The sequence below is a fragment of the Pongo abelii genome, chromosome 11, assembly GCF_028885655.2.
Source record: "Pongo abelii isolate AG06213 chromosome 11, NHGRI_mPonAbe1-v2.0_pri, whole genome shotgun sequence".
In the NCBI taxonomy this organism is placed as follows: Eukaryota; Metazoa; Chordata; class Mammalia; order Primates; family Hominidae; genus Pongo; species Pongo abelii.
The window spans coordinates 119,531,505-119,555,925 of record NC_071996.2 but is presented as its reverse complement, the minus strand read 5'-3'; the positions used below and the strand labels follow the sequence as shown (position 1 = coordinate 119,555,925).

Sequence of the window (24,421 nt, the reverse complement as noted above, 5' to 3'; positions counted from 1 at the left end):
TGCTGGGCACACTGCTCTTGGCTGATCCCTGTTGAACTGTGGGGACGGTCACCTGGGCAGGATCTTTCACGACCCCTTCTCTGTTCCTCTGTCATCACAGGGAATAGATCTCTCAAAACTCTCCCCAGGAAGGCAAAAAGATATTCAAAAGCCCTTCTTCCATTTTCCTTCCAGTGGGCACCGAGCCCAGCATTTGTGGCACCCACTGCTGGCAGTCTGGCCAGGTGTCTGTTACCTTGAAAAATGGCTACTGGACAGGATTGTGTGGTTACTCTCATGGACATAGACTGTTTTTTTGTTCAAATGGAGCAGTGGCAAAATCCTCATTTGAGGAATAAATCTTGTGCAGCTGTACAGTACAAATCATGGAAGGGTGGCAGAATAATTGCAGTGAGTTAGGAAGCTCGTGCATTTGGGGTCACTATGTGTAGGCAGATGATGCAAAGAAGTTAAGTCCAGGTCTTCTACTGGCACAAGTTCGTGAGTACCATGGGAAAGCTAACCTCATCGAGTACCAGGAAGCCAGTGTTGAAGTGATGGAGGAAGTCTTGTTTTGCTGTGACTGAATGCGTCAGCATCGATGAGGCTTATGTAGATCTGACCAGTGCTGTACGAGAGAGACTACAAAAGCTACAAGGTCAGCCTATCTCAGCAGACTTGTTGCCAAGCACTTAAATTGAAGGGTTGCCCGAAGACCCCACAACAGCAGAAGAGACTGTTTCAGAAAGGTACCTCCACAGCATCATATTGCTTCTGCTTCCTGCCTTTGGAACCTGCTCTGCTTGGTCATGCTGATTCTCCTTGGAATAACTGAAAGGAAACTTAACCTATGGCCTCAATGAATCACAAGGACTCACATGGAAGGATATACAAATGTTCTTATCTTTCCAGCTATATGGATGTTGAGAAGCTGTGAAATCTGTATGAAAGTATATTTTTCTTTAGATATAACTAGGGCAGGTTAGTGTTATCAACACAAGGCAGAAGGTTGACTGAGCACTTTGTCATTGGTAGCTTAATTTATATTATTGTAACTTAGTGTCTTCACTTCTTCATCTATAAGAAGGGTGAGCTTTTTAAAGGGGGACCTCAGGTATAGGGAATTCAGTCATTCAAAATTTCTAATGACTTCTTAGCACATTATCAAACATGGGCTGTGCAAGGCCCTTCTCATTGTATTTTAGTACCTTTCCCCTTCGCAGTTATTTTCCCACTCTCTCTGCACCTCACTTACCCTCTTGTACCCACCGATATATCAGATACATCTTAGATGTGTATATATTTTTATTAAGTTACACAGTACTGCTTTATATATGTGCTTTTTAAGTACAAGATGATATAGGCTATTATAGATCTCATTCTTTTTCTCAATTTTCCTTCAGTGGTGACCTTAGAGATCTGTCCATGTGGCTGTTACTTGTGGCATAATCCATGGTATGGATCTACCATGTTTACAGACCATTTTCCCCTAGTGACGAGTTCATTGGTTGCTTCTAATGTCCTACTGTAACAGTTTACATTCCCCCTGCCAGCAGCTTCTTTTTTTTTTTTTTTTTTTTTGAGATGGGAGTCTCACTATGTTGCTCAAGCTGGAGTGCAGTGGGTATTCACAGGTGTAATAATGGCTCACTGCCGCCTTGAACCCTGGGCTCAAATGATCCTCCTGCCTCAGCCTCCAGAGTAGCTGGGACTACAGGTGTGTGCCATCATGCCTAGCTAATTTTTGTATTTTTTTGTAGAGATGAGGTCTCACTATGTTGCCCAGGCTTTTATATATTTTTTTATTTTCTACTTGGTTATTGATGTGTTGTGAAATGATAAATGGTTTTTATTAATAAGTTCATTTTTATTTACTTTAAAAAAAGAAAATGGTTTTCTCTAGATAGTTGGATTATGAATAGATGCCTCTTTTCTTTCTGCTTATCTGGATTCTCTCATCTGTGTAAAAGAGTTTGACCTTATGCTGAGGATAATGGGAGGCCATTAGAGCAAGGGTTTTTTAATTGGGGGTCCAAATATGACATCAAGGAATCTGTGAACTACCAGAAATTATATCCAAACTTCAAAACTTAGTATGTTAAAGCATTTTTCTGGGAAGACCGTTCATAGATTTTGTATCAAGTGAGTCCACTGCACTCTCTGTCTTCACACATGATTAAGAATCATTACTTTTAAGAATTTTAAGCAAGACAGTGATGGGATCAGGTTTTTTAAACTCACTCAGGTAGCAGCATGAATTGGAAAGGGGTAAGACAAATTAGGGAAATTAGTGAAGAGGTTATCTCGGTGAGGCAGGCTAAAATGAGAAGGCCTATATAAAAGCAATGGCAGTGGGCGATGCTATTAAGAGCTTACATTTCTTTTTAATGCTTACCATGTGCTAGTCACTATGTTACACACATTTAAATTATCTCAGTTAAACTTTGCAACAACCCTATGAGTTAGCTATTATCAGCATCCTTTTACAGATGAGCAAACCAAGCCTCAAGAAAGTCTGATCCCTTGTTTAAAGCACACAGTAAAGGGGAAAGAACTAATCCTGTACTCACCCATTCTCCTATCCAACCTCCCGGAAGGCAGGCATTTGTTATTGCCACTTGACACTGAGCAACTTGCCAATTTAAACTGTTTTTAAGGGGAAATGCTTGAGTTTAGCTCCAAATTCGACCCCAAAATCAATGCCATTAGCCACCAGACTAACCTTAAGTGAAAGGGTTAGATTTCAGGTAAATGTAATACAACTTGGTAAACCAATTACATATAGAATGTAAAAGAAAAGGAAGACTCCCAAGAAATTAGGTGTCATTCACTGAAATAGAGAATAATAGCATGAAGAGGGGTTGGAAAGGAGCAGGAAGAAGAAAGCAGGTAACAAAGCCATTTCTGGCATACTGAACTTGAGGGGCCTACAGGCACCTAAGCTATTTAGTGGATGGGATAGAAATCTGAGCTGAAGATAGATATTTAGTAGTTTTTGAGGCTCTGAAATAAAAAAGAGGTCTTGGGACATGCATTGCTAAGGCAAAGTGGCATTACAGTTTGAAGTACAAGCTCTGGAGTCAGACTGCCTATGCTTAAACAGTTACTCCAACACTTACGAGCTACAATCTTGGGCAAGTTTCTCATCTTCTCTAAATCCTGAGTCTCCTGAGCTTTAAGTTGGGGGTCAATAGAAGAATCTACTTCATAGGATGGCAACGTGGGTCCAAATAGATAATGTGTGTAAAGCACTTAGCATCATGTAAAGCACTTAACATATTAAGTTTTGAAGTCTGAATATAATTTCAGGTAGTTCACAGATTCCTTGATATCATCTTTGGAACCCTGATTAAAAACCCTTGCTTTAATGGCCTCCCATTATCTTCAGCATAAGGTTCAATAAATGTTTGCTGTTTCTGAGGACAAATCCTACAGAATATCAACACAAAAACACACAAAAGCAGCCCCCACAAGAATCTGAGAGGGAGTTGCCAAAGACTGAAAAAGAAAAATTTGGAGAAGCTGAAGTTAAGACAGATATATGAGTCTCAAGAAAGAAGGAATAACTTCAATGAGGTCAAGAAAGCAAAGGACCACAAAGCCAAAGTGAATTTAGCAGTTAGTGTCTTTTGGAAGATAAGTTTCAAGGATGTGGTGGGGGCAAAAGCTGGTGAGAATGAGAGCTGAGAAAGGTTGCAGAATGGACTATTCTTCCAAGAGCTTGGCTTCTGGAAGGAAAGATAATAATTGGATTAGTAATTAGTAACAGGTAGTAATTAGAGGGAAGAAGCTAGGGGGATTATTTTGTGTTAAATGAAAGAAATTTAACATGAGAGAAGAAAGGAGCTAGTGGTAGCGAGGGAGAAGCTAAAAATACAGAAAGAGAGAAGAAATTATTAGTGGCCTAAAGTACCAGATGAGGCAGAAAAAGGAATCCATCCTAAGGAACAAAGTAAGACTCTATCTCAACAAAATACAAAAAACTTAGCCAGCGTGAGCTACTCAGGAGGCTACTGAGGATCCTCAAGTTGGGAGATCACTTGAGCCCAGGAGGTCTAGGCTGCCGTGAGCTGTGACTGTGCCACTGCACTCCAGCCTGGGTGACAGACAGAGACCCTGTCTCAAAAATTAAAATTTAAATAAAAAAGAAAAAAAGGATCCAGGGCACAGGTAAAGGAATTCACTTTAGGCAGGATGAAATAAATACCCTGTTTCACTGAGACAGGAAAAGAAGCGGTACATGCAAAAACAGGTATGTTTTGAGATAAGATGGGCCAGAAAACAGCGGAGTTCTCACCTGATATGGTTACGCTTTGTGTTCCTGCCCAAATTTTTTTCTCTCTCTTTTTTCTAAGACGAGTCTCACTCTGTTGCCTAGGCTGGAGTGCAACGGTGTGATCTCAGCCCACTGCAAACCTCCACCTCCTAGGTTCAAGCAATTTTCATGCCTCAGCCTCCCAAGTAGCTGGATTCCAGGCTTGTGCCACCACAGCCAACTAATTTTTGTACTTTTTTTTGTGGAGACAGGGTTTCACCATGTTGGCCAGGCTGGTCTGGAACTCCTGACCTCAAGTAATCCACCTGCCTCGGCCTCCCAAAGTGCTGGGATTACAGGCGTGAGCCACTGAGCCCAGCCCCAAATCTCATTTTGAATTGTAATCCCCAGGTGTTTAGGGAGAGAGCGGGTGGGAAGTGACTGGATTATGGGGGCGGTTCCCTCATGCTAATCTTGTGATAGTGAGTGAATTCTCATGAGATCTAATGGTTTTATATAAGGTAGCTTCTTCTGTGCTGATATACACTCACTCTCGCCTACTGCCACATAAGATGCACCTTTGCTTCTCCTTCGCCTTCTGCCATGATTGTAAGTTTCCCAAGGCCTCCCCAGCCATGTGGAACTGTGAGTCAATCAAACCTCTTTCCTTTATAAATTACCCAGTCTTGGGTATTTCTTTATAGCAGCATGAGAACAGACTAATACACCACGTATTGGTGTCTACTGTCATTGTCACTGCTAGCATGCCAGGCACATGACTAGGATTTTTAAAATCATTTACTCCAAACACTGTGTTCTTACTATTTGCTAGGCACTTTGCCAGGTCCTAGGGATACAAGAGTGAACGGCATACACCGCTCGCATTAACCCCCATGACAACTCCATGAGACAGATATTCCTATTATCCCCATTTTACCCACGAGGAAACTGAGGCTTTGAGAGGATAAGTAACCTATGCCTAAGGCCACACTGCAGAGCAAGGGGTCTGACTCATATTAGCTGACTCTGGAGTCTGAAGTCTTAACCATTAACCAAGTGAGGAGTTAATGGTTACTCTGCTGAGAGTAAGTGAGGAGTCTTCGTGGACCTGAAAAGAGCAGAAAGCTTTAGACCACCTGCATAGAGATAAACAGAAATCAACATCACGTATACATCAGCTGCACAAGCAGGATTAGACCTGAGATGTCCGAATTCTCATGCAAGTTCCCCAACCAAGAGATGACATTTTCATTTCAAGGGTGTACAGCAACATAAAGGGAAGCAATGCTTTTATATGATGAGGGTAATATTTAGTATATTTTGGGACTACAGTGTCAAATGGTGCTCCTATCCTCTTGAAATGAAGAAATCACTTCTAACACTAGGTATTCAACAAGTCCAAGACAAATACCAGATCTTCTCAAAGGTTCAATGTTTTTACAGATAATGATACTACTATTGCTTTAGGTTTTGACTATTGCCTTCCCTCCAAATACATTCATGGGCCACAAAATGACATTTTGGTCAATGATGAGCCACATATAAAATGGTGGTCTCATAAGATTATAATGAAACTGAAAAATTCTTATCACCTTGTGACATCAGGGCTGTCATGACATCATAGCGCAAAGCATTACCTTCTCTTTTTTTTTTCTTTTTTAATTAAGATGGAGTCTCGCTCTGTTGCCCAGGCTAGAGTGCAGTGGCATGATCTCAGTTCACTGCAACCTCTGCCTCCCAGGTTCAAGAGATTCTCCTGTCTCAGCCTCCCGAGTAGCTGGGACTACAGGCACACACCAGCATGCCCAGTTCATTTTTGTATTTTTAGTAGAGATGGGGATTCTCTACTAAAAAATGTTGGCCAGACTGTCTCAAATTCCTGACCTCAGTCATCTGCCCACCTCAGCCTCCCTAGGCATCTAACATTAGATATATTTATATATGCAAATACCTCTTTGTTACAAATGCCTACAGTATTCAATATAGTAACACACTGCACGGGTTTGTACCTTGGGGGCAAAACGCCATACCACATAGCCTAGGTGTGTAGTAGAGTCTACCATGTGGGCTCGTGTAAGTACACTCTGTGACATTCGCACAACGAAACTGCCTAACGACACGGTTCTCAGAATGTATCCCTGTCGTTAAGTGAAGGATGACAGTTGCTCAAAGTGCTTTAATATCTGTGTTCATTGTTATAATGTCTCTTGAGATTTTTCTTTAGGTGAAGAAAATCTCATAAAGGTAAAATTATTTCACCAAAATCGTATCAAGTGAAAAAACTGGAATGATTCCCACCTCTTAAGACGATTAAACTTCCTGAACAGACATTTGTCCACTCCTGATCTTAGCCCCTCTCCCCTCCACTGGAAATATGTACCCTGGATCCAGAGATGATGAATACATACAAAAACATTGCGAATTGCTGGCAATTTTTTCTTTCCTTGGAAAAACTACCTCTAGAACTGACTGGAGCTTTATCATCAAAATTGAGGGGTTTTAGAACCTTGTAGAAAGGACTGAATCATTCTTCTTGAATACAGGTGGTACTCAATATTTGCTAAATGAATCATTTCTGCAATTCTTAAAAACTAAGCTTTCTCAGAAGTGAGAGAATAGGAGTGTGAGCAAGTGTGTGTGAGTAAGATACTTCTCAGGCCCCTGCAAGATTAACTTAGCTATGCTGTGAGCCATTATGGGAGCAAAGAACAAGAAGCTCAGCACACCCAAGCTTCCAGAAGAGTGCCCAGCAGGACCAGAGCCAAAGGTGTGATCATAGCAGGGATCAAACGACAGAACAGCATCCTTCTGGGTCTGGGTGGTGTGCTTTTTTAACTAGCTAATTTACATTTTAATCAAAGGGAAGGGCCAAAAATGGCCCATTTCTTTCCCAGAACACCAGAAAGTAATCAAGATCATGGACTGGAGCTTTAACACACACAGAGAGAATAGCCCTGTGATTGCAGTGAGACTAGAGCAAGGTGTCATAGAAAGAAAAGGCTGCAGACTTTTATTGGACTGTTTTAAAATACAAATCCAGAAGGTAGATAAGGATAGCAGGGGGAAAGTGTATTTTTAGGGACAGTCTTCTTGTGTAGAATGATGATAGACTAAACAGAAATGAAAACCTCTCCAGGATGTGTAAGAAATGCACATCATAAAATCTATCAAGAAACAATCTATCAATTTCCTTGAGAGATGGTCTTACGGGTGGCGGGCAGTTGGCGAGGAGGAACCAAGTGCATGATTTTTTTTTTCAATTCTGACAAAGCTTGGATGTTAACCTTTAGAAAGTCACAGAATGTGCACAGCTTTCTATTCAATTTAGACAGTAATTCCCTAAGTCAATGATTTATAGAAACCTGTGAAGACTTCCGGAAATTACTCAATACTTCTCCACTGGGGTATTTATAAATAAGAAGCTTTGTCAATAAAGATAGTTGTGGAGAGAAAAATCAAATAATAAAGGGAAAAAAATTCATGGTTTAAAATCAGATTTCAAAATACAGCCAAAAGAAATGTATAGATTATTCTGGCTTGAGAAAAAAAAGTCACCAATAACTGGTTGACCTAAACCTGGTAAAAATCAATTTTACATACTCCAATAATTCTGGATAAGCAACAACGATTTCTTCTTATTTTATTTTTGTTTTGTTTTGAATGGAAGCTGACACAGATTGTGAACAGAAGAGGGAAAAAACTTAATAGCCAGTTGTAAGCTTGATTTAAGTGTATATGAAAAGCATTTTGCAATCCTTAAACTACAAATACCTCCCCAATAGCACAACCAAATACATCACTGATACACTAATAGAACGGCTGAAGAACTGACAGTTTTTCACTCTCGTTCCCACTTTTCCTCCAAAAATCTCATTGACATCCCCAACATCTAATCTCCTCCCAACCCAAAAAACCTATGATCTTCAACACACTCATTCTCAGTACTTTACTTTAAAAAGGGTAACATTTAGCCTTAGATATTCAGAAACTTATCTGATTATACATTATGTATAATGAATACATACAAAAACATTGCGAATTGCTGGCAATTTTTTCTTTCCTTGGAAAAACTACCTCTAGAACTGACTGGAGCTTTATCATCAAAATTGAGGGGTTTTAGAACCTTGTAGAAAGGACTGAATCATTCTTCTTGAATACAGGTGGTACTCAATATTTGCTAAATGAATCATTTCTGCAATTCTTAAAAACTAAGCTTTCTCAGAAGAGAGAGAATAGGAGTGCGAGCAAGTGTGTGTGAGTAAGATACTTCTCAGGCCCCTGCAAGATTAACTTAGCTATGCTGTGAGCCATTATGGGAGCAAAGAACAGGAATCTGATGCTGATCAAAAAGTCATCAGCCCAGAAGGTAGCTCTAAATCCAAGGTGAACAGCAAGGATAAAATATGATCACAGCAGAGAGATATAAGAAATCAATATTTCAATATAAGGGCCAAATAGCAAAAGGCTTCTTCCTCCCACCTTTTAAATTCCATAGACCCCTATGTGACACTTCCAGAGCCACTCCAAAATGACCACAAATCTTACGTACCCCAACGTTAAATGCAACTATACCAAGTACTTACTTGTCTTGGAAAATGTCCTGAGCAGTTACTTGATCCTTTTTCTTGGCTTCAATCAGAGGAAAAAGGGTCTTTATTTTAGAGAGAGGAATCTGACTTTTCGTTGTCACCTCAGCGGGAGGATTCAGCATATTCCAAATATGCTGCTGAATTGGGGGTAGAGGCTCCCGGGGATGTAAAGCTCTGTGCAGCAGACACTGTTGGAAAAAGTAAGGATTTTAAAACACAGATGGAGACATATATGGCTTCTTTATATTTTCTGATCAGGGATCCTCCATCTTTTTAGTGTGGGAGGGCTAAGTGATTCATACCATATGTAAAAAACAATCAAGAGGATTCACCCAGAACCACCTTTGTTGGCAGGATATTGGTCAATACCTAAAACCAATTGTAAAAACAGATCCAAGCCTAGCAACAGTATCTTCCGCTCTGGACCTCCTGGAAAGGAGCCTTACTTTATAAATCAAAGCTGTTGCTTTTACTACTTGGGGAATATACAAGATTCCCTAAAATACCTAATTCCAAGACCTGATAATCTGGGATTATAACTTTATTGTTATAATCCTTTTATCTCTCTTAATCATGCTGTGCTTTCTCCCTCACTTAATCTCAGAGAATGCCATGTGGTGGATGAAACAGGTGGCTACAGGGAAGCTGCCCATGCTCAGTGAGTCCCAGAGAGACGTCTGCAAAAGAGTTGAGAATACTGAGTTGTCCCCGAGTGCTGAATTTGCACTTTTCTCCACAAGTCCATCCACCTTTCTCCCTCCCCACTGCTACCATTCTTGCCCAGGCCCCATCACCTCATCCCTGGCCTACCAGTCACCTTCTAACTGGTCTCCCAGCTTCTCCTTCCACTGTCTGACTGGAAGTGGTCCGAGAATGAACTGCTCACCATACCCTAGGGTCCTATGATGCAGCCCTGCTTGCCTCCTCGATCACATCACCAGCCACTTGATCTCCTCACTCACAACCCCAATAGGCTGGGCTCCTGCTTCGCTCATACACCAAGCTCATCCTACCTTTGGGGCCTGGGCTTAACGCTACCTCTGCCTCCTCTGTCTTTCCCTAAACCTCAACAGAGTCAGCTCCACCCTCGCCCTTTTTGTTTAAATCATTTCGGTCTTTGCTGAAATACTATCTCCGCAGAGAGGCCTTCCCTGACACTCTATATGTAGTAGCCCCTCCACCCCTATCCTACCACCCCAGTCATTTTCTGTCACTTCCCTTATTTTATATTTTTATAGCCTCCATCATTATCTAAAATTATCAATTTTTTAGTTTACTTGTTTATTATCTAACCCTCCTCCTTACAAGTAGGACTCTTCTCTTCTTTACTGCTGAATGAATTCTAAGCACCAAAAATATTACCTGGCACATAATAAGCACCTGGCAGATAATGGCGGAAGGAATAAAGTGCTCTTTTCCATGGCTCTAGTTGTTGACAGCGGTGTCACGAAGCAACACCAAGGGGGAGGGGCGCCAAGATCAAGGCCAGGGCAGATTCTCCACTGCCCATGTGAGTGAAGTTCTACACAGCATGCCACCTCATTCAACCACCTATCCTGCCTCGATTCTACTGGGCCAGGCCTTGGCCTGCCCAGAAAAGGAAATGCTCTAAAAGGCGTATAGAAAGGTAAGCAGTAAGATTAGATGTCATTAAAAAACAAAGAAAGAAATGAAACTATCCGTTTATTGATGTTTTCCTTCCTTCGATAAAGATTAATTCCAAAATTAAGGTATAACTAATCCCACTTTTAAACAACTTATAAATTTGTAATTCTAAAAAAACAAACAAAACACCAGTGAGCTGAAGAGCTCCTGTAATTTCAAAATACTGCTCCTATCACAAAGTATCTGATTTATACTATCCCCTGGACTCCTTTCCTACACTGAAGAAAACGTAAGCTGAAAGTTTCTATTCTAAAAAAATAAAAGATGCTTAGGTTTAATAGTGAGTATCATCCAAGAGTCAATGTCCCGTAAGTTCCGAAAACCTTGAGGTAGGAATTAAGTACCAATTTCCTCCAGAAATTCCATGCGCTTCTCCCTGCTCCCTTCCCCATTTCAATCACCAACCACAACTATTCCTTCTCCATAATATATTCATTTGTCTGAGTTTGATGCCTGCTTTCTTCTTTCCTAATTACTTGACTTTCCCTTGAGCATCAGTAACATCAGGCCTATTCAATGTAAAAGCAAGGTAATCCCGAAACTGTTCAAGCAAATCCAAAAGATCCCAAACTGTGAATCTACCCCCTCACCACCTTCTTATTATACATAATCCTTTATTCGCAGTGCTCTCCTTTGGTTCATTAAAATATCTCAACAGCTTAGAAAGTCTTCAAGATGTAAAGTAGTAATCAAACACCCAACATAGCAGACTACCTCTCATAAACTCCTGAAGATTCTGTGATATCCAATTGACATTTCTTGGAAAAGGGCCAGAACAACCAATGGACAAGTATCCTACCCAGCCTTCCTACTGTAAAACATTCCAGATTTTCAGCATAAACCCCAGGCAATCTTTTCAGAGTCATCATCCATACGTCAATAATAAAGGATCTACAAGAGATGTTCTGAAGTACCAACCTCCCTCTCATATTTTCTGAAAGGTCACATTTTAGGCAAATTAAGCTAAGCAAGATACTTATAAAATTCATTCAGGTAAAAATTCCCAATGCACTAAAAAAATGGGATTATGAGAAAGTGACATTTTTGAGTAGATGGGAAGCTGAGATCACAGTTCTTGACCTATTTATTTCTCTTTTAAGCTACTGTTACTGGATGTGATTTTTACAATTTGAAAAAGATTAGAGGAAAAACCTACAGACCACAATAGCTCAAAAGTTACTAATATACTGATTTTAGCACCATTGTATCAATTATTTAAAAATTGGTTTTAACTGTATACTTGATAAAAGATATATTTTCAGCATTTCTTTCCAAAATTAGAATTAAATTAACCTCTTGATAACAAATTGATTATTAACCTCTCTCTCCTTCTCCAAGCTCATTTACCCTTAACTGTAGGTATTTCAAAAAGAAAAAAGTGGCCTTCCTGGATCCCACAACCTCCTATAGATTACTGTGTCCTCTCTCTCTCCCTTCATCAGAAAGCCTTTCTCATCTAGGCATTGTAACCTGGCTTGCACACCATTACTCAACTGATTCTGTGTCCCCAAAGTCCTCAAACTGGACTACAAATTCCTGAAGACCCTTTGCTAAGCTCACCTCTACTCCCCATTGTGCATGTGACTTGCGATTCTTTCCTTTCCAACTCTTCTCTTCCTGTGCCTTCCAAGATGCATTTCTCCTAGTTTTCTACCTCGCTGATTTTTGTTGGGGTATGGACGTAGGAGCATTTGGTTTTGTTTTGTAACAGCCCTTTCTTATATGTCTAATTGTTCACTCATGTGTTGGGGTTCTCTACTTTGTTCTGTCTCCTACTCACCCAGTGTGCTCTCCCAATCTTACTCACTTGTCTTTCTGCCTCAATGAGAAGGACTCTCAAATCTGTGTGTTTAGACCTGACTTGTCTTCTGGGCTCTGCAACCCTGTTTGTAACTTCCCAATGAGTGTCTGTACCAGGATATCCAATAGATTTTCTCAAATTTAACACTTATGAAAATAAATGAATTATCTTTTCCACCTGCTCATTCTGTATTCCTTATCATATTGAATGGTGACATCACCTTTTCAGTCACCTGAGCCAGGATCCTGTTATCTTCAATTCCTCTTTATTTTCCATCAATCACTCAAGTTCTATCTATACCTTCTAAATGCCTTAAGAATTGATTCTCGTCTCCACTCTCTCCGTCACTGCTTTAACTCTTAAGCCTTCAAGTGGGCCACTGAAAATTCTTTAATTACCCACTGCTGTAAAATCCAAATGACTGAGTGTGGCATACAAGGTATTCACAACCTACTTACTACTTACCTTCTCTGTCACGTTTTCCATCATTTTCCCATACAGAACTTATTCTGCAGCCAAAGGGATCCACATCCTGGCTCTTCATATTTTCATGCTTTTCCATGTTATTTATTTTGCATGGCATGCCCTCCTTACAACATGCACCCCCTTTGTTCTTTTAGAACTCTGTCCGAATGCTAATTTCTCAGCAAAACCTTCCTTAAGTCACCCACTTGCAAAAATCTTTTTCTTGTTATTCTCATGGTGTTTTCCCACCACTGTTTTAACTACTGGTTTTTTCTCTCTCTACTTTTCTCATTCTTCTAGAGGGGTCCATAAAAGAAGCTTGGCTGGGTGCAGTGGCTCACGCCTGTAATCCCAGCACTTTGGGGAGGCCGAGGCGGGCGGATCATGAGGTCAGGAGATCGAGACCATCCTGGCTAACACAGAGAAACCCCGTCTCTACTAAAAATACAAAAAAAATTAGCCGGGTGTGGTGGCGGGCACCTGTAGTCCCAGCTACTCGGGAGGCTGAGGCAGGAAAATGGTGTGAACCCAGGAGGCAGAGCTCACAGTGAGCCCAGATCACGCCACTGCACTCCAGCCTGGGTGACAGAGTGGAAAAAAAAAAAAAAAAAAAAAAAAAAGGAAGCTTATAGTATCTTTAGCACGTGGTCCATTGTTAGTACTCAATAAATAAGTTTTTTTAAGTTTATGTATCCTAGTGAAGATACTTCTTTATACAGATAAGCCATATTAAAAACTCTCCCCCACAAAACAAACTAATAAAAATCAAAGCCCGTGCTTGCAGCAGCTTTGGAATATAAAAATGCCTGCATTTATGGCTTGTATCTGTTTGTTATTCCAATAAACATTTATTAAAGATAAATACAACCTACCCTAGATAAGTGTGCAAAATAGTATTAATAGAAGTTTCTCTTTTTCTCCACAGTAAACCATTTTGGTAAGCTTTGAACTGGTCTGCTCCTACCTTTCCTACAAATGGCACAAGGCTTTAGGTCTTCAAGTATACTTGCCAAAAAAACACCAAAGGATTTTTGTATCTGTAATTTATACTTCATTACACTTAACATGCTAGAGTACAGATGGTCCCTGGTTTATGATGGTTCAATTTACAATTTTTCCACTTTACAACAGTGTGAAAGCGATACTCATTCAGTAGAACTCAGTAGGACACTTGCAATGCTGGGCAGTGATATCAAGCTGCAGCTCCCAAGGGTAGACAACCTTTACAGTGCATGATATTGCCAGATGATTCTGCCCAACTGTAGGCTAATGTAAGTGTTTTGAGCACATTTAAAGTAGGTGAGGTTAAGCTATGATGAGTGGTAGGTTAGGTGTAGTAAATGCATTTTCAACTTATATTCTCAACTTAGATGGGTTTACAGGCGTGTATTCCCATCATAAATTGAGGGGCATGAGTATTCAGTCAAGTCTTCACATGTTAAGCTTCACATTTCTAATCTTAGAACAAAAGATTTTTTTCACTACTTAAAAGAATTACAAGCATCAAAAAAACAGGCAGTTTCTTTGAAGTAGAGGATCCCTCAAATCACAAGCCCCAGTATGGACTTAATTAAGTTAGTTACACGTTTCATGAAGTGAGTCAAAAGGGAGAATCTGTGGTCTCTGCAGCACATGCCCTGTTACCCACAACCGGCAGAAAAGGGCCCTCTACTCCTCTGTGAGCAACAGCTTGCCTAAAAAAGCTGCTTATAATTTTTTTTCAGTTTTGTGGGGGTCAGAGAAGCCTATGTCCTGCTGCCATCAACTGAATCCAGGACTGGAATATTCCTTTTTCCTTCAATCTTGATCTAGCCCTCCCCTTCCTCAGCATAAGTCAGCTCTCTTGTCAACTTCCTCAATTTACCTTAATCCAATCTCTGCCTTCCAATTCCTTCGGCCTAAGATTCAGAAGATTTTTTATACTTTCTGTATTTTAATTATTCTTTAATAATTTCACAGTATAACCTTTTTATCTGACCCCATGCTCCCTTTAATTATGAAATTTTTGAGAAATGTGGCATTAGAACACTTCTTCTCTAACAATGTTATATTATTATAGAATTCATATAAGCTCTCCTACTATTTTGATATAGAAAACGAAGAAAAGTGTTATTTACATACAATACAGGAGAAAAGCCTGAAAAAATATAAAAGAGGCATCTGGCTGGGGGCAATGGTATACACCTGGAGTCCCATCTACTCAGAAGGCTGAGGTGGAAGGAATGCTTGAGCCCAGCAGTTAAAGACCAGCCTAGGAACCTTTTTTTTTCTTGTTTTTTAAAGACTCGGTCTCATTCTGTCACCCAGGCTGGAGCACAGGGCGTGATCTCGGCTAACTCCAACCTCTACCTCCCAGGTTCAAGCAATTCTCCCACCTCAGCCTCCTGAGAAGCTGGGATTACAGGCGCGTGCTACCATGCCCAGCTAATTTTTTTATTTTTTGGTAGAGACAGCGTTTCACCATGTTAGCCAAGCTGGTCTTGAACTCCTGACCTCAAGTGATGCACCTGCCTCAGCCTCCCAAAGTGCTGGGATTACAGGTGTGAACCACCACATGCGACCAAGACTTGTCTTCACAAAAATTTTTACAAATGAGCCAGGCATGGTAGCATGTGCCTGCAATCCCAGCTGTTCAGGAGACTGAGGCGGGAAGAGTGCTTGAGCACAGGAGTTTGAGGCTACAGTGAGCTATGATCACAACACTGCACTCCAGCACGGGCAACTGGCCTTCCTGTATTTTTTTTGTTAAAGTAACCTTCTTCCAGAAAAAAAAAAAATAAAGAAAAGAAAGAAAGCATTCTAACTTTATTTTTCTTTTTAAGAGCTCAGAATATTTTTACCTTTTGAAGTAGGAGAGGAAGATGTTATTCTTCCATTAAATAGAGCAAATGGGGCCTTCAGAGAATAAAGACATTTATTTAGGACTGGTCAATTACCGCAACTTTGCACTTAGCTCTCTTTCATTTAAAAGAAATATGACTTGTTCATCCTTCCTCTCTCACCTGAAATAATCTCTGAAATCGAGGATTTGGGATTTTAGTGGTTGGAAACAAGTCTTCAAGGGTGTCTGTCTTCTCATCTTTCTTTGCCAAGCTCATGGAGTCAATCAAAGCATCAACAGCATTCAACTGTGCCTCTTAAACAGAGAAGCAGAAAGAAAAATGATTATTTCCATTATTCTCCACTAAAACAAACGCTTTCTATGTAGAGCTATCCACAGCAATATTGACAGGTTATACAATCCTGGCCCTGCCAAAGTATTCTCTAGCTATGCACGTATTTAACCCAAGTCTTGGTTTTCTTATCCATGAAAAGATCAATTTAGAGTGACTGACTGATTAGGTTCCAGTTCTACCATTCAGTGAGCCTTTGACAATGGAGTATCAGATCAAAAGCAAGAGAGTTTGTTTCAGAGGAATATAGCCATATAAAAACCAATCCCTATATGGAGATTGGAACAAAATATTTAGTATCCATTGAGCTAATATTTTAAAAACTAGTAATTAGCTAAAGAAGAAAGACATTAAAAAGAAAAAACCTCTCTGGTAACGAAGCATAAGCATTTTAAGGACTTTAATATAACTTTTATCAGAGTACAGCACCTTAACAAAAAGACACCATTGGATCAAGATGAGCTGATTCCTTCACAATCTACTGAGGCAGAAAAAGCTCTCTCCCCTCTCAATGCCTCCATGACATAATCACACCTGCATATATGTCTTACCCTACTCCATTCAAACTCTCAAGTTCTATGAGAGCAGAAATATGACATCCTCTTTCCTTAGGTCTCTCCTAATACTAATAGAAAACAAGTGCTCTTCAATAAAAATCTACCCAGTCAATAAAAATGGTACAGCCCAAAGCAATATGGACGAAAGGCAATTCTCCCAAAAATACTTCTGCCTAAACTACTGTGTGTAACTTTCATTTTGCTGATTCATACAGTTCAGCTGTTGAACCTGAGGCACTATTTTTGGAACATTCAGTCACCAGGCAAAAGGTGGAAAAGAGTAAGTAGTTTCTAAAAAGCACATTATACTTCTATTCTGCACCTTTTCAAATATCCCTTTTGTACAGCTACAACAAAATAAAAGAGCATACAGATATTTACCACCAGATATTTCTTTTCTACCTGTTTATGGACTTTTCAGGGGAGGTTTCAGGCAATGGCACCGCCAACACCATGTTGAACTTGCTAATTCAAGGCCCTCCCAGCAACAGCTAGGAGGCAGTACTTGTACATTGAACATTCAGTGATTTTCACCTACTACTACAAGGTAGTAGGAGGCCAGATCATCCTGGCATTGCATCCCTACATAGACATCTACTGGGAAATACACAAAATAACTTTAATGCTCCATTTTTCCAATGGAGAAAATGTAAACAAATGTTAACTCACAGAAAATAGATAACAGAAGATATTTAATGTTTTAGATCCTGAGTGATTTATGTTGACAAAATAAATTATCAATAAACTGGGTTTTTAAAAATATTCTGGGCTGGACGTGATGGCTTACACCCATAATTCCAACACTTTGGGAGGCTGAGATGTGAGGATTGTTTGAACCCAGGAGTTTAAGACCAGCCACAACAACACAGTGAGATTCCATCTCTACAAACAATTTTAAAAATTAGCCAGCCATGGTGGTGCGTACCTGTAGTCCCAACTACTTAGGAGGCTGAGGCAGAAGGATTGCTTGAGCCAGAATTGGCTGTATCCCCACCCAAATCTCAACTTGAATTATATCTCCCAGAATTCCCACATGTTGTGGGAGAGACCCAGGGGGAGGTAAATGAATCAGAGGGGCTGGTCTTTCTCGTGCTATTCTCATGATAGTGAATAAGTCTCTAGATTTATTCACTCCAGATCTGATGGGTTTATCAGGGGTTTCTCATTTTCTCTTGCTACCACCATGTAAGAAGTGCCTTTCACCTCCCACCAAGATTCTGAGGCCTCCCCAGCCATGTGGAACTGTAAGTCCAATTAAACCTCTTTTTCTTCCCAGTCTCAGGTATGTCTTTATCAGCAGTATGAAAATGAACTAATACACAGGGAGTCTGAGGCTCCAGTAAGCTATGATCATGCTGCTGCACTCCAGCCAGGTGACAGAGTGAGACCCTGTCTCAAATAAATACATAATTAAATTAAATATTCTACTCATTTAAATTTTGGAATTATCAGGAAGTATAGACAGAGTAATACTGTAATACAGTGGCAACTTCCATACAATCAGGTCCATGCCTGCCTCCACTGTGATGCAGACAGACTCATTTCTAGAAGGAAGATAAAGATACAGGCCCTAGGGACCCATCTGATTCTTGGCCTTTTTACAGCACACTACTTCCAAAGGGTCTAGCCAAAATAACAGAAAGAATTGAGTTCCGAGACTCACCTCACAATTCCCTAATCCTAACACAGACACAGACAATATACATAAACTTGTAAACTAAAACATCTACTCATCATTTGTTGTTCTTTTTAGTATGTTTTCTACTTCTGCCCCCTATTATATTTTATTACAATTGTTTTAAATGATAGGCTCTCTGGAAGACTGGACCTGTGGCTGTAAGAATAATTCTATATAGGACCCTGACATTTGCAGCCAGATGCTCAATCAGGACCTTTCACATCAAGCCTGAAGTAACTCCTAAAAGCCAGAAATAAGTAACAATGAGACTTGGACTGTTGGTGCAAACTACAAAAACAGGGCAAAGAGAAAAGTTAATCTTCGGCACCGTCACTTTTCATTTCAAAGCTACATCAGATTTTATACAGAACACTAAAGTCACAGGTTTGATACTGCTCAGATTCACTTCAGCAGGGGCAAATCACAACTAGAGATGGACATCCATTACCATCAAGCTTTCCCCTAGGTACATGCTCCAAGGCAAAAACTAGACAGTGTTGGGTGAGTTTAGGGCAAACCTATCCCTACTACTGGAAAAACACCAAGTAAACCACCTTCATCATTACTGTGTCTAAGTGTATGATTGGAAATCCAACTAATTGCACCCTATAAATACCTGGCCCCAACCAACAACTAGAAGACAGGTGATTTCCCAAGAACAGTGTGTGTAGTCAATGAGTGATCTAAATGAAAACAAACTCACCGGTGGGAGCATATTTCTTACTGTTTTTCAAAGATGAAAACATGTATTGCCGCAAGTCTTCCATGAAAGGCAGCTGCACATACACTAAACACTAATGAGAAAGAAAGGGGGTAAAAGCAGAAACGATCAAATTAATGAAAAAATATAAAACTGATCCCAAATTTTGTGAAAGTAGCATAACAGAAATATTTCAAAAATCGGACAGCCCAACGCTGGCATATGAATAGTGAAGTGTTTTGACTTCTGCTACTGGCTGTTCACAACTGCAAACAGTATAAAGAATATTAAGCATAAAAGAAATGTATAAAAGAAAGACTACTAAAGGACTGCTATCAAATGCATGACCAATACAACAAATGAGAAGACTGGGGTGACCAAAAGGTTGACCTGGAAGTCAAGATATGTGCCTTCTCTTTCCAGTTCGGCCACAGTAAGTTCTCTGAGACAGAGGAAATGATAACGAATTTAGAACTGTATTTTACACAAGAGAGCCCTAAATAAACTGTTTCACAAAGATCACAACAAAATCATACCCTCAACCTTTATTCATAGTTCTCATTTGTAAAAATGGAGGTAATTTCTCTATTTGGTTCCAATAAATCAAGAAGGATGAGAACCAAGAAAAGGCCATGGTGAACCTTTATTGATTAGATTCTTTAAATCTAAAACGATTTTCATAATACTTAATAAAAAGATTCTTATAATACTTTATAATTAAAAGATTCTTATATTATTTTTATAATGTATACTTTTTCCTCCAACCGAAAGTGTGGTTCACAGACCAGTATCAGCATTTCTCGACAGAAACAGAGAATCTGGGCCCTGCCCCAGAACTACACAATCAGGGTCTGCATTTTAACAAGAGACCCAAGTAATTGTCATGAACATTAGCAGCTGAGAAACACTGCTTAGAATAAAGGAACTGAAGAAAAAAAATAACATTAAGACTTTGGGTTTTACCTCATAGTTATGCTTGATATGAGGAAAAGCCACGCCGACTTGAGGATTAGCTCTTTTGTCATAAGCATATCGAACTATGGCCACCATGTCTAAGTCATCCAAAGCATGAATCAGGGAGGAAAGTGCAACTGCTGCTGCCTGGTAAGAAAGATGGATGTATTAACATATATTCAACATGTGAGAGTTTTCAGAACAGAACTAAATACTTTAAGACTGTTATCACTTTCTTTCCATTTTATATTTTTTAGGGTGCCCCCTTACTTTAAGGATGAACTGCACACATTTGCTTTTGATTACATTTACTGTAGCTCTTCTAGGACTTAACTCCGTTAACTAAATCCTCTGTCTTACTGCTTCAACCTTCCTTCTCTAAATTTTTACCTTTACCCTAAAAATAAACTTGTGTCAGCCCTTCTAAACAAATCTTTTGTTTGTCCTTCCCTCTCCACAAATTGCTATCAGCATCTTTCCTGTCTTTACGTCTGAATTTCTTAAAATAATAGGCACACTGTTTCCACTGCTTAGTGCATAATTATTCTTCAGTCTAGTTCACCTACTGCCCCCACTTCCTTACTAAAATTATCCTCTGTAGTCACCCATCACCTTCTAATTGCCAACTCCTTGGTTCCCGATTTTTTTGACAGTAGCATCTCACCATTCCACTGTCTCTATATACTTTCTCCTTCACGGCTTCAGAGACAACATTCTCCCCTGATTATTCTCTTTTCTCCACCAATTTGTAAATTCTACTTTAGACCTTTCCCTCCTCCTCTCACTCTAAAATTCTACTTGGGGATTATTTCATCCAGTCCCATGAGTTGATGAATCAAAAATCTGTACATTCATTTATTTATTTCTTTTCTTTTTTTTTTTTTTTTTTGAGACAGAGTTTCGCTCTTGCTGCCCAGGCTGGAGTGCAATGGCGTGATCTCAGCTCACCGCAACCTCCGCCTCCCAGGTTCAAGCGATCTTCCTGCCTCAGCCTCCCAAGTAGCTGGGATTACAACTATGTGCCACCACGCCCAGCTAATTTTGTATTTTTAGTAGAGACGTGGTTTCTCCACGTTGGTCAGGCTGGTCTCGAACTCCCAACCTCAGGTGATCTGTCCGCCTCGGCCTCCCAAAGTGCTGGGATTACAGGCGTGAGCCACCACGCCAGGCCTGCACATTCATTTTTAAAACTCTCCTAAGATCTAGACTTAGACTGCCTGCTAGCTGGTGGATATCTGATATGGCATCCTCAGTTATCTCAAACTGTTCAGTATGAACTATTCACATTCACCACGACAAGACTAAAACCTAAACTTACTATCTTTCCCCCTCATTCTCATCCTGGATTCCCTATTTCCATTAACATCATTGCCTAATCAACCAAACTGGAAACCCCAGTCTTTGATAATGCCACCGCACCATTCTCATCCTTCACTTTTTTTTTTTTTTTTTTGAGACAGAGTCTCACTCTGTCCCTCAGGCTGGAGTGCAGCGGCACAATCTCGGCCCATTGCAGCTTCTGTGTCCCCCGTTCAAGCAATTTTTGTGCCTCAGCCTCCCGAGTAGCTGGAATTATAGGCACGTGCCACCATGCCCAGCTAACTTTTTGTATTTTTAGTAGAGATGGGGTTTTGCCATGTTGCCCAGACTGCTCTCGAACTCCTGACCTCAAGTGATCCACCTCCTTGGCCTCTCAAAGTGCTGGGCCTCATCCCTCACCTTTTAAGTGTTCACGAAACTACCAATTCTACCTCTACACGGTCTCTCAAATCCATCTCTTCCCTGACAGCCATCTCTGTTCCTGGAGCTCATCACGTCACTCCCTTCCAGTGGTTCCTCTATTCTGGCCTCACGGAGCTGATCACTGATTGGGGGCAGGTCTCATACTTGGCCTTTGCTCATACCATTACCTCCTAGCTAGAATGCCCCTTTACTAATCTCTGGCTCTCCAGCTTCTAATCTTTTCTCTAGGCTTAGTAAATTGATACCCTCTCCATTCCAGATTTACCTTAGTCAGCTCTCTCTCTCTCTCTCTCTCTCTGCAGAACTCCCCAAATACTATGTACTTCTCTCACTATCACGGTTAACCTTATCAAAGTTAAAAACCTATGACCTCTCAGCCATGCTGTTGTAAAAACAAAACAAACAAACAAACAAAAAACCTATGACCCCAAGACCTGGCCATTAGAATCCTGTACAGATTTCATAACAGAATCATTACTTTTTCAGTTCAATTCAAAGGCTATTTTACTCAGTGCCTATTCTTTGCCAGGCACTGTCTTGAGCCCTGTGAAAAAACAAAGACAAGTCCTTGACCTCACTTACCTAATACATTCTTTACTAGCAGAAATGAGATATGTAGCAAATATGAAACATGTATGTTCTAATAGTGAAGTCCCATAAGAAAGAGCTAGATAAACACAATGAGAATCTGAGGAAGAGATTACTTCCGATTTGTTTGAAGTTTTTTATATGTCTTTGACAGGACCAATTAGGATGTTTAAAAGAAGGAAGGGGCTGGGCATCATGGCTCCGACTGTAATCCCAACACTTTGGGAGGCGGATCACCTGAGGTCAGGAGTTCAAGACCAGCCTGGCCAACATGGTGAAACCCCCATCTCTACAAAAAATACAAAAATTAGCTGGGCGTTGTGGCAGGCGTCTGTAATCCCAGCTACTCGGGAGGCTGAGACAGGAGAATCACTTGAACCTGGGAGGCAGAGGCTGCAGTGAGCCAAGAACATACCACTGTACTCCAGCCTGGGCTACAAAAAGCCAAACTGTCTCAAAAAAAAAAAAAAACCCAAGAAGGAAGGATGGGGCTGTGAATGACTGCTACATGGTAAGAGAGTACTACAGCTGTGTAGATTCAACTAAAGTTCCATTTCCTTCCTTTCTTTTCCCTCCCTGTTTTCTACACACAGTGCAAATCGCACATGAAAGTATAGATTCTCAATACAAAAAATTATATGCTAATGACCAGAGAAAACTTTTTAAAGAGGGAATTATCCAAAGAATGAGAATATTTGAGCTAAAAAACAACAGTATTCACCTAGTTTAACAATCCACATGTACATCTGACTGGTGGTGATAAAGACTTTTCTTGTAAACTTACAGAAATGGGGATCTGATTGTCTTACAAGAAAACAATCCAGTGGGGACAGTAATCCTTGTTGACAAAATAATTCTTCATCTTGAACAAAAAGCACCACCTGCTGTTTCCAGTTCACCCCTCTGATATGAAGCAGAGTTTAATTTATATTCTGCAAGATAATTCTCCAAATGCATGAAGAGTGCTATTATGTCTGTCATCCCTCCTACACCCCTGCCTACCTACACAAGTCTTCTCCAGGCATCTTTTTGTTTTGTTTTACTGGAAGTCCTCATATGACATCGTTTCCTTACTCCCTTGCTTATCTCAGAAGCTCCAATTAGGTATTATCATTTTTTGACTACCTCAAAAACTGACACTAGAGAGTATCCCTTTGCCATTAGGAGATAAATTTTCTTTTTTCTTATCTCAAAGTGATCCTATGATATACAGAAATTAGTGTTGTATAAGGCCAGATTTGAATTACACAATCCACAAGGCTGCCCTTAGCTAGCAAGCCTACATCATTACCCAACACATGTGTCTCAACACAACTTTGTGAATCCTCACTGCGTACCCAACAAGTCTCATGAAATCATCAGAATGTTCTTTGCACAAAGAGACAGTAAGTGGAATTTAAAACTTCAGCAGAAGCAAGGAATGGTGGTGCACACCTATAGTCCCAGCTATCTGGGAAACAGAGGTAGGAGACTGGCTTGAGCCCAGGGGTTCAAGGCCAGCCTGAGAAACATATGAGATCTTGTCTCTTAAAAAAACAAAACAAAATAAAATGTCAGCTAAGTTGTGGTTTGACAGTATATACTAGACTTCCATGATTCTCAACAGGATTTGATTCAAGAGAAATCCATGAACTAGGATTCTCAAATCTGAAGATTCATGTATGCTAATATTGCGCTCTAATAATTCACTCAGAACAGGGTAGAAGCCAAACATTTTCTTCCCTTAACTGTTCTGAGATAATAATGACATACCCATCCACTATATCAGCAACCAGCTACCTTCCAGAAGTGAGGAGAAAAAGAGAACTATACTAGTTAATACCACCACCCTACCCCCACCCCAAACAAGCCTTCTACATCCAGTTTATTAATTGCAAATACAAATACTTCAGGAACTTAGAAACCTGCTTAAGCTGCCTTAAACAGATAGTAGATTGCAATCTTCCAGTTAAAATCAGTATCTCCAACAAAGTTAGTTCTAACTTGGACAACAGAAAATATTTACAGAAAGGGCAGATGTGAGTATAGAATGCAGCAGTCATAGGCTGTTAGCTAGAGAAAAACCAGCCTGAAAACAGAGTATCTTGGGGAGGCAGGAAGAGTACCGAGACAGGAATAGAGAAAAGACACATTTCCTCAATGACAAAAGCAGTCTAGTGAGTCACTGAAGTGCACATCCAGGATGCTTATGACAACACAAAATGTCAACCTGACCCCAACCCTCCTTAACATTTGACTGTGAAATTCCCATTCCCAAATGCAGTAGTTCAAAAT

At 40.2% G+C, this 24,421-nt stretch overlaps 1 protein-coding gene across 2 annotated transcripts in view; it reads right to left on the bottom strand.

The window, feature by feature from the left end:
* The window catches only part of XRCC5 (X-ray repair cross complementing 5), a 96,558-nt gene that overhangs the window by 48,655 nt on the left and 23,482 nt on the right, over positions 1-24,421 (bottom strand). For both annotated transcript variants that reach the window (XM_054548689.1, NM_001132890.2), the window contains 4 exon segments: positions 19,826-19,963; positions 18,866-18,956; positions 15,757-15,890; positions 8,818-9,011 (listed from right to left, as the gene is read on the bottom strand). In XM_054548689.1, coding sequence (XP_054404664.1) covers positions 8,818-9,011; positions 15,757-15,890; positions 18,866-18,956; positions 19,826-19,963 — 557 coding nt within the window.